Raw genomic sequence first — 10,402 nt, 5'->3', positions numbered from 1 at the left:
TGGTTCTATTGACTTACTTTGCTTTACATTAAATACCAACTCTTTTTCAAAACCGGAGGGGAAAAAAAAGAAATATGTTGTTAGATGATTTCATTGTTCTGTGAGCTTCAGAGCATGTAATTAATGTAAACTAAGATGCTACAACAGTGGTGCTGAAGCTATGTTATGCATGCTGCAGCAGGCATACAGAGCCCTGTCAGCATGCCAGCCAAGTTACTCTGGCCATGGTTTGTCAAATTATCAGCGTGCGTACAGTAGCAAAGATCACATTAATTGTGTAAAAGCCTGCCAAATGCAAACTTTCATCCTTCAGTAGAAAGCTGTTCTTAGCACTGAAAGCTGTTATTGTGAAGCTTTGAAGGCAAATGATGTTAATGTATGAGTTGTGTTTTCTAAACTAAAACCTCAGCATTCAGGTTAATTGCAGTGTTGGCACTTTGTGACTAGTAAGTGGGCTTTGTGTTGCAGTTTGGGCCCTCAGTCTCTAAAAGTTGCTGCCACTTTGCTTCATTGTCACTCACTAGGCAATATAATCTTAGGGACCACTGTGATCTGTTACTGAACTGAATATAGTTATGTGGCTCCTGACTGTTGTCTATTGAATGCCTACTGAAAGACAGGCATTCTGGTAGTTGCTGTTGTGTCAGTGATGAACAGGTGCCCAGTATTCCTTTTCCTTGAGATCTAATGAAGGAGTATGTGAAGTTGTGCTATATAGAAGACAGTAGTTGTGAGGACAGTAACCCACGTGAAGTGGTAGTGTATTGAGTGTGAGATAAGAAAAGCTTCTTGAAGGAAGTGGCGTGTACACTGAAAATTAAATGAAGAGCTAGCTGGACTGAAGGGTGAAGGTTGTGTTCTAGAACCGTGCTGCCAAGCCTTTTGGAGACTTGAGTGCAACTCCAGTTCCACTTATGTACTGCATACTGCAAAGGGCCAACATTGCACCTCATCTTCAATGCTGAGGTTTTAGTTTAGAAAAAAACATCTCATACATTAACATCTTTTGTCCTAAAAGAAAAACAAACAACATATGTATTGTAGGTTTGCCACCACTGTTCTAGAATGAAGAGTAGCATATTTATGGCTTTGGAGTTAAGCATGCATGGTCAATTATGGCTGTACCCTGGAGTGTGCCAGGAAATACTTAAGCAAGTGGTCTCTGAGGGAAGCATGGTTTAGATTTTGCAAGACCTTGCAAACTGTTCAGAAACTTGAACCTTATTCTCAGGATAATGGGAGTTCGTTAAAAGGATTTTAAGCAGAACAATAATACAAGATTTGCATTTTGTGGAGAAATTTCTGTGATTGTAATTATGGAGCTTAGGGAACAATAAGATTGGATGAAGGGTTTTTAGGAGATTGTGAAAGGAATCAATATGAGTGGTGGTGGTGATTTAGTGGAGGGGCTAGATCGATGTGAATAGACATGGGAGAAATAGGGTTAGAACTGAAGCTATGTGGGAGGTCTTGGCTGATTCCCAGTTTCTGGCTGTGGTACTTGATTGAATAGAGGGAGATACCATTTATTATTCAGAGACAGGAGCAATTTGATCAGAAAAATTATAAGTTATACTTTGAGTAAAATGAACAGCACTAGCCAGGCATAATGGCCCATGCCTATAACCTCACAACTGGGAAGACTGCACCATGTGTTTGAGGCCAGCCTGGGCTACATATCCAAGTCCAAGGCCAGCCTGGACTACACAGTGAGACCCTGTCTAAAAAAATAAAACAGAGTTTGATTGGTAGCGGGAGTGGAGAGCGGACCCCAGAGAGCCCTGAGCAGCCCCACCACCGCCGCCGGCCTAGTTACCATCACACACTGGGAGAAGCCACAGCTGCTGCAGCTGGCCCCAGTCACCATCACCGCAACCATGAGCAGCAAGGCCAAGACCCAGCAGCAGCCCACCAATGTCTCACAGCGGCCGAAGGTTTTGGGAACAGTGAAATGGTTTAATGTAAGAAACGGATATGGCTTCATCAACAGGAATGACACCAAGGAAGATGTATTTGTACACCAGACTGCCATAAAGAAGAATAACCCCAGAAAGTACCTTCGCAGTGTAGGAGATGGAGAGACTGTGGAGTTTGATGTTGTTGAAGGAGAAAAGGGTGTGGAAGCAGCAAATGTTACAGGCCCTGGTGGAGTTCCAGTTCAAGGCAGTAAATATGCAGCAGACCATAACCATTATAGATGCTATCCACGTCATAGGGTCTCCACGCAATTACCAGCAGAATTACCAGAATAGTGAGAGTGGGGAAGAGAATGAGGGATCGGAGAGCGCTCCCAAAGGCCAGGCCCAACAACGCCGGCCCTACCGTGGACTAAGGTTCCCATCTTACTATATGTGGAGACCCTATGGGCGTGGACCACAGTATTCCAACCCTCCTGTGCAAGAAGTGATGGAGGGTGCTGACAACCAGGGTACAGGAGAACAGGGTAGACAAGTGAGACACACTATGTATCGAGGTTATAGATCACGATTCCGCAGGGGCCCTCCTCGCCAAAGACAGCCTAGAGAGGATGGCAATGAAGAAGATAAGGAAAATCAAGGAAATGAGACCCAAGGTCAGCAGCCACCTCAACGTCAGTACCGTCGCAACTTCAGTGCAGACGCCCAGAAAACCCTAAACCACAAGATGGCAAAGAGACAAAAGCAGCCGATCCACCAGCTGAGAATTCGTCCTTCCCGAAGCTGAGCAGGGCGGGGCTGAGTAAACGCTGGCTTAACATCTCTACCATCATCGGGTTTAGTCATCCAGCAAGAAGGAAACGAATAGGAAATTCCAGTGATAAGAAATGAACAAAAGATTGGAACTGAAGACCTTAAGTGCTTGCTTTTTGCCCACTGACCAGGTAACTAGAACTATCTGCATTATCTATGCAGCATGAGGTTTTTTTTATTTTTACCTTTTTAGTAATGACAAACGTGTTTTTTTTTAAAAAGCGTGGTTTTTCTCAATACACCTTTAAAGGTTTTTAAATTGTTTCATATCTGGTCAAGTTGAGATTTTTAAGAACTTCATTTTTAATTTGTAATAAAAGTTTACAACTTGATTTTTTTTTAAAAAAAGTCAACAAACTGCAAGCACCTGTTAATAAAGATCTTAAATAATTGTCAAAAAAAAAAACCCCAAAACACACAACAGCAACAACAAAAAAACACTTATGATACAACTTGATGACTTGAATGAGGTGGGTCAAGCTTAGAAGTCCTCAAAAATATCTGGATCTGCATTACAGAGATGGAACTCATGGCTAATTAAATATATCAAAGTAAAGCTATATGAGTGGATAGGATTTCTCAAGGGAAGAATAAAAAGTGGTCTAGAGTGGCCCTCAGAGATACCACTAGTTAAGTAAAGTTGGTCGGAGATAGTAGACTTTAAAGATACTGAAACAAGCAATAGCTCGAGAGAGAAAAGGGTCTTGTTATGGAAAGAGGTTGGAAGCATTTCAAGAGGGAGGGTTGGTCAGCAGTAGCAGAACATTCAGTCACACCCTTTTATTCATGGAGAATATGTTTCAGGACTTCCCAGTGAACCCTCTACTATATTTTGTTCTGTGTCTCCTGTGGCATTGCCACATAGCACCAGAGTGACATAGCACCTGTCTTTTCATGTTGTCTTAGCTACTTTTCTTCTTGCAGTGACAAAAATATGCAACACCCACAGTTAAAGGAGGAAAGGTTTATTTAGTTGACAGTTTGTAGAGGTTTCAGTTCATAATAGGCTGGCTTCAACACAGGGTGGCTTGGCAGAGGGACAGCTTTTCCTAGTGGCAGAAGACGCCACAAGCAACAAGAGTGAAAAGCGGGAGGTAAGCATCTTTCTGCACCTTTTGTCTTACCTAGACTGCAGAGGACTGCTCCAGCAGTCACCCACCCACTGGAGATTCAGCCACCTCTAAAAAAGTCCTGTGAGCCATGAGGCTTTTGGATGGACATCTAGACACACACCAGAGCACATGCTGTTTGCCCTAGTGCCTCCTTCACATCACTGCTCTTGTACATTGGGACCATTTTTCAGTAAAATAATGGTAACTTGATGAACACAAGTACTATCATTGTGAGAGTCAGTATCTAGCTGATAACTGAGCTGGCTACTAAGGCAAATGCACCAGTAAGGTATGCAGAGTTAATGCACTGGACAAAGGAATGACACAGGTCTCAGGTAAGGCAGCATAGAATGCTGTGGCATTGTGTCATGCTGCTTAAAAGGTGTGCTGTCTAAGACTTCTAAATTGGTTTTGGAATTTTTGATTTGATATTTTCATACCACAGTAGACAGCAGGTAACTAAAACCACAGAAAGTGAAACCGTAAGTAAAAGGTGGCTACTGTAATGTAAAATAAGGATTAATAGTGTCTATTTTAATTTAGAACATAAAGAGACTTTAATTTGTGGAAAATAATTTCAGTGGAATACAGTAGATGTTACAAATAGATTATATGAGATCAAAAAAGGAGGAATTCTGAACAATGTATACTTGACAGCTGTGGATGATGGACAGATGTAGCTAGAAAGGAATCTTCTTATCTCACAGTTTAGAAGGGAAAGAACTGGATGTATCAGAAAGAGAGGAAAAAGAGCTAGCAGAGCAGAGAAGATCCCTGAGGAAGCTCCAGGAGAAGGATTCTGAGACCAGGATCAGGGTTATAGGTTGTCTGGTAGGGTCCTGATAGTAGTGTAATATAGTTATGAATTCTTTATGCTTGATCAGATTGAAGGGTATGGGGAGAATGGAGGCTCAGATTGCTGAGGAGAAAGCCTGCTTGGAAGACACAGGTAGGAGGGCCAGGCTATCTGCACCTGAAATTGGGTGGAGACACTGGAGTGGTATCAGGCTTTGAAAGCCTTTTTCTCCCCCCTCCGGTGAGTGCTAGGTGGTGTAGATATAGGTAAGCTAAATAGAAGCAGAACTCTAGATTAATCAGGATTATGCTGAGATACAAAAGTGAAAAATGACCAACCAGGCAAAGATACTAATAGGTGGTTGAAGAGACAGACTTTGCAATTGTAGGGGAAAGATGCAAAGAAAGGGTGAAACTGAGGATTCAAAGCCTCCGTGATATCCAAGGACAGATGGAAGACGATTGGCTAAGAGAGGGAGCTAAGAGAGAAGAGGTCATGGTTGTGGTCAGAGAGAAGTTTGCATTTATGCTGTCAGAGGCAGGAATGGGCTAAATTCAGATGACTAATCTTTATTACTTGGTGGATGAATAAGAAAGGAAAGGGGATAAAGGAGGGAAGGAGAATGGAAGGAAGACAAGTGCTGCCTCCCAGGGGTTCCCTCAGGATGCGCAGCAGCAGCAGCAGCAGCAGGTTGCCTGGGGCTCGCTGGAGCAATCATCACCCCACACTGCCGCCGCAGAGCTCTTCATCTCTGACAGTTTCTGTGCACCTCCAGCTGTACTTGTGACCCTCATACACAATGCTGGTGTTAAGCTAGTGCCTGCTGACAAGTAGAGTGAGGAAATACCAATGTGCGCTCTGGTCTGGAAGTAATCTAAGAATAAAATAAGTCATGTATTTTTTGTGGTTTAACTTTTATGTCTAGATGGGCCATTGTCTTCGGAAACGGAATCCAGTAGGAATGATACCAAAGATAATCCTGGTGTAAGTATAGAAGACAATTTTATCCATGTATTAAGGACCCTTCTAGCCATTTATTTTAGTAGAATGGAAATACACCTAATAGCATATTTGTGATATAAATTTTTTCTTTTGATTAAATTCACTTCCAACAGCATTAAAGCTGTTTTTTTAAATTTTTTCCTTCTATGGATTTTAAACTATGGAGATAAGGTACAATTTGCAGGCTAAGGGTTTAAATTAGTTCACTAATAGAATAAGATGTTTAAATTTTCTCCCTTGGGTTTTTATTTTTATTTTTATTTTTTTGGCGGAACCAGGGATTGAACTCAGGCACTTGTGCTTGCCAGGGAAGCACTTATTCTATTGAGCCATCTCCCTGGCCCCCTTCCCTTGGGTTTTTATTTGAAAAACAAAATAACCAAAAACAAAAACCAAAAAAAACCCCAAATCCAGGGGTGTTCTTCTGTTTTTACAGTACTGAGGATTGAACCCAGGGCCTTACATGGGGGAGGCACGCACTGTACCTCTGCGCTGCACCCCCAGTTTCTTTGTGTACTACATGTACTTCATTTTTACTACATTTAAAACATTGGCTTTATCACTGAAAATACAAACAGAAGCATCTTGCCAAGAGTGCCTGGTGAAAGAGTGTGTGTTTGGCTGTGGTAGTGCACACCTATAATCCCCACACTCTAGGAGGCTGAGACAGGATTGAAAGCTTGAACATAGCCTGGATAACTTGGTGACTTAGCAAGACCCTGTCTTTAAATTATGAAAAAAAGTGGGCATTTTTGAAATCGTTGAACATTTTTGTCTTAGCTTTAGCTAGAATATTACTTTGTTGTTTAAAGTTGTTTTTGTTGAGTCCATAAACCCAGTCAATAAGTTAATGTGGAAAACTAAATTTTGCTCTGTTAACTAAGACTGTTATGAGGTGCTTTCTGCCTAGTTGTGTGTGTACTTTGTTCTGTGCCTAAGATATTTAGGAAAATTGTTGTGAGTTTTGTGATTGTTTTAGTGACTGCCATATGTGGATTTGTTGCAGAATTCAAATGTGCCTGATTCTTCTCTCCCTGCTGAAAGCAAAGCAACCAGCCCTGGCTTTGTTCCTCTACCTCTTCCTCCAGTTGGAGCTCAGCCGTTTCTAATGTATCCGAGGGCCCAGGTCATGAGGAGAGGACCTCCTTTCCCTCTACCTCCTCCAGGAAACATGTATGGAGCCCCTCGAGATTATTTTCCTCCAAGGGATTTCTCTGGTCCACTTCCACCATTCCCAAGTAGGCTTTATTTTTTAAAAAATGTCATTTGTGTTTTATATAGTAAATCAAAGATAGTAATTTCACTACCTATTCATATGGTAATACAGTGGAAGAATAATTTTTCTGACATTCTGTGAATGTACTATTTTTATTACTTTTCCAAATTGAAGGGCAGCCAAACAACCTGATTTATCTTAATAATGTTGAACTTTTTTTTTTTTTTTTTTGAGACAGGGTCTCACTATGCAGTTCAGGCTGGGCTTGAAGTATGAACCCTGGGGGGGGGCCTTGAACACAGTGATCCTCCTGCCTCAGCCTCCTGAGTGCTGGGATTACAGGTGTGCACCACCATGCCTGGAGCTATTTCTCTATTGTAGTAGTCTGGAAAATCATTGACTTTTTGCAGTAGTTTTATGTTAAGACAAAACCTATTTGTGTCTCTCACTTTATTTTTCCCAGACCTGGGAACTGACCCCAGGGAGCTGCATTTTTGTGTTGAGTCAGGGTCTCATTAAGTTTGTCCAAACTGGCCTCAAAGTTGTGATCCTTCCGTTTTAGTCTCTTGAGTAGCTGGGATTACAGGCATATGCCACTATGGTCTGCCTCATTCAATAGAAACTTATTACTTTTTTTGGTAATTAGTTAATTATAATTTATATTTTTGGATTAAAATTATTGGTAACCTAGGTGGTGCACACTTGTAATTCCAGTACTTGGGAGGCTGAGGCAGGAAGATTGCCATGAGTTTGAGGCTAATTTAGACTACATAATGAGTTCAACACCAGCTTAACTTACGTAGCAAGACCCTGTCTCAAAAAAAAGAAGTTATTGACTAATTTGTTTTTAAAAATCTTTTTCAGAAGTAGTTCCCATGTAGTCTTACGTGTTTAAAACCCAAGATGTATTTATCATGTTGAATTTATTTAAAAATCTTTCATAGTCTCATATAAGAAAAAAGGAATAACTTATTATTTTTATAGCCATTCTCTACCATTCAGAACTACATTTCTGCAGAAATACATGGTTACCAAATATTAGACATAAGTCTGTATTCTGTCTTATGTTGTCATTCTCTCAGTTGTCCTCTATTTTTAAAATTTGTCTGAGAGATTTTAAGATGATGATATCATTTGAAATTTATAGTATAATATGAAGTCAGAATCACTGATCTGATTGTTAAGTGGTAGAAATGTTATTACATGAAAATGTTTTTAAAAGTGAGGTTTGTATATTATGAAATAGTTCTAGTGTCTTTTAAAGTGCTAGGACAAAAATTGTTTTTAAAATTCTATTTGCATCAATCACATATAGTTGAAGAAAGAACATTTTTCTTCATGTAAAAATTTAACATTTAGATTAAATAATTCTTGTGTCAGTTTTTGAATATTATCAAATAGGCATTGGAATTTATAAGATGGTGATTTTAATAGGGTTGCGATTCAGGTTCTTAAAGTTAAAAAATGTCTTCTGTAATCTCTTTGAACAGTGCGAAGTGTCTATTCACCACGGGGTTTTCCTCATTATCTTCCCCCAAGAGCTGGATTTTTCCCCCCACCCCCACCTTCTGAGAGCAGAAGTGAATTCCCTTCAGGGTTGAGTCCACCTTCAAGTGAGCCTGCTGCTGAGCATCCCGAGCCACAGCAAGAAACCTGACAATGTTTTTGGTCTCTTCAGAAGTAATTTTATCTCTCATTTTCAGTTTAAGTAACTGCTGTTACTTAAGTGATTATACTTTTGCTCAAATTGAAGCTTAATGGAATTATAATTCTCAGGATAGTATTTTGTAAATAAAGATGATTTACATATGAATCTTGAGTAAATTATTTACATTTTATTTTATTCTAAGCCGTATAACTTTTAATTTGATTAGTCCACTGTTATATAGGCAATAACAGGAGTTTTATATATGCAATCTTTCAGTTGGGAGTATTTTAAATTGGAAATAAAGGCAACTTTTATGCCAAGCAATGTATTTACTATGGTTGTAGACAAATGTGTAAGTAACTTTATGCCTAAATAAATAAATTTTAATTTAAAGTCTTGTTTGGCATTGACAATAAAGTCAGCTAGTTTTTCCATAAAAATGACTTCATAAGTTAGTTTTTTTCCCTGTACCAATAAGTTTCATACTAAATCTTTTTTGAGTGGCTGGAGAGATGGCTCAGTGTTCTAAAGCACCTACTTGGAACAAGCTTGGCAAAGCACAGGGACCGCAGTTCAATCCCCCAGCACCACATGCCAGGCAGCCCTCCCCCTGGTGGGCTGAGCTGGCCACACACACACACACACACACAATAAATAAATGTAATAAATAAATAAATATTTTTTGATTATCTTATGAAAAATGGGCCTTTTTTCTTGCACATAGACACGGGTGACTCAAAGCAACAAATTAATATACTTCACAAGTAATTTTATGCCTCATTTTCAGTTTAACTGCTGTTATTTAAGTGATTGTACTTTTGCTCAAATTGAAGCAAAATTGATTGTATTGATATTTTAAAGAAAACTTGATTAAGTTGATTATATTTTAAAGAAAACTAGGGTAGTGCCTACAGTGAATTTCAGAATTTTGATCTTTGTTTACTAGTTTTCTTGTACAGTTTTATTTCACTGTTCCTCTTAATTTATGAGATACTTACTGTTTTCTGTGGGGAAACATTGACATTTGCTCTTGGATAGCTGCTGGGTTCAGGCCAGGAAACCCTGTTAGAGAGATGAACTAGGACTGGAGGGACAGGGAGTATCTGGGGGGTGGGGGAGCAGTACCAGGATGGAGTGAAGGCCCGAACTGACTCAGACCCCCAGATGGGCTGAGGAAAGGGCATAGAGTTCTGCTGACCACATAGGGGGGCAGGCAAGCAAGGCATGGTGACAGTTTGGCTGAATAATTAATTTTTATCTGATTGTCCTTCAGGAGCTTCCTTGTTTTCCCCATAAGGGCATCTCTGTGTGAATTGGCACAACATCCTGTCATTCAGACTTTTTTGCTTCTTGGAATTAGGAGGCCCCATCCCTGCCCCCAGGCACCCTGAGCAGACCTTGACCTGTTGGGAATCTCAGGGAATTCTGCAGATAGCTGTACTAAAACAAGTATGGCATCAACTTGAGCTTCCAATTCAGCATCTTTACAATGTTTCAGGTTGATATTCTCTTACTACTCTTGCACATTAATATGATTATAAAGGGAAGACAATGAAACATAGCTAAAAAATACTGTAGTACTTGTGTTTAGCAGTTGGTTGTTTTAGTTGTTTCTTGGATGCTTTCTTCAGTGCCAAAAGACAGATGTTCTTGAACAAAGCATTGACATTTTTGTATTTGGAGCACATCATGCCAGCATTTCTCAAATGTTATTTGAAACACTGGTCCTTTAAAATAGTTCCACTATCTTGTTACCATGCCGACCTTAGAGAAAAAGCCTAAAAAGAAAGGCTGCATGTGAAATGCTTGGATAAAATACTAATGGCATGAGGGTACAAAAAAAAAAAAAAAAAAAAATAAATTGATATTTTCTGTGGTTTGAATGTTTGTGTCCCCCCA

The 10,402-nt window shown here is 39.8% G+C and overlaps 1 protein-coding gene and 1 pseudogene across 10 annotated transcripts in view; both read left to right on the top strand.

Annotated features, from left to right (window-relative positions):
* Positions 1–8,896, top strand: part of Mia2 (melanoma inhibitory activity 2) — a 119,078-nt gene extending 110,182 nt beyond the window's left edge. For 7 of the 9 annotated variants that reach the window (XM_023706595.1, XM_023706587.1, XM_023706588.1 and 4 more), the window contains 3 exons: positions 5,563–5,621; positions 6,646–6,877; positions 8,346–8,896. In XM_023706595.1, coding sequence (XP_023562363.1) covers positions 5,563–5,621; positions 6,646–6,877; positions 8,346–8,512 — 458 coding nt within the window. In that variant the 3' untranslated portion in view covers positions 8,513–8,896. The remainder of the gene's footprint in view (positions 1–5,562; positions 5,622–6,645; positions 6,878–8,345) is intronic. The other 2 variants (XM_023706589.1, XM_023706590.1) reach the window with 2 other exon arrangements.
* LOC105741013 lies at positions 1,758–2,722 on the top strand (annotated as a pseudogene). The gene has a single exon (XR_001116944.2). The product of XR_001116944.2 is annotated as a nuclease-sensitive element-binding protein 1 pseudogene (transcript).
* Positions 8,897–10,402: the final 1,506 nt, after the last annotated feature.

Source organism: Octodon degus, unplaced genomic scaffold, assembly GCF_000260255.1.
Source record: "Octodon degus isolate 3935 unplaced genomic scaffold, OctDeg1.0 scaffold00265, whole genome shotgun sequence".
Classification (NCBI taxonomy): Eukaryota; Metazoa; Chordata; class Mammalia; order Rodentia; family Octodontidae; genus Octodon; species Octodon degus.
Note: the sequence above shows the minus strand (reverse complement) of the source record. Positions and strands in the feature narration are given on the sequence as shown.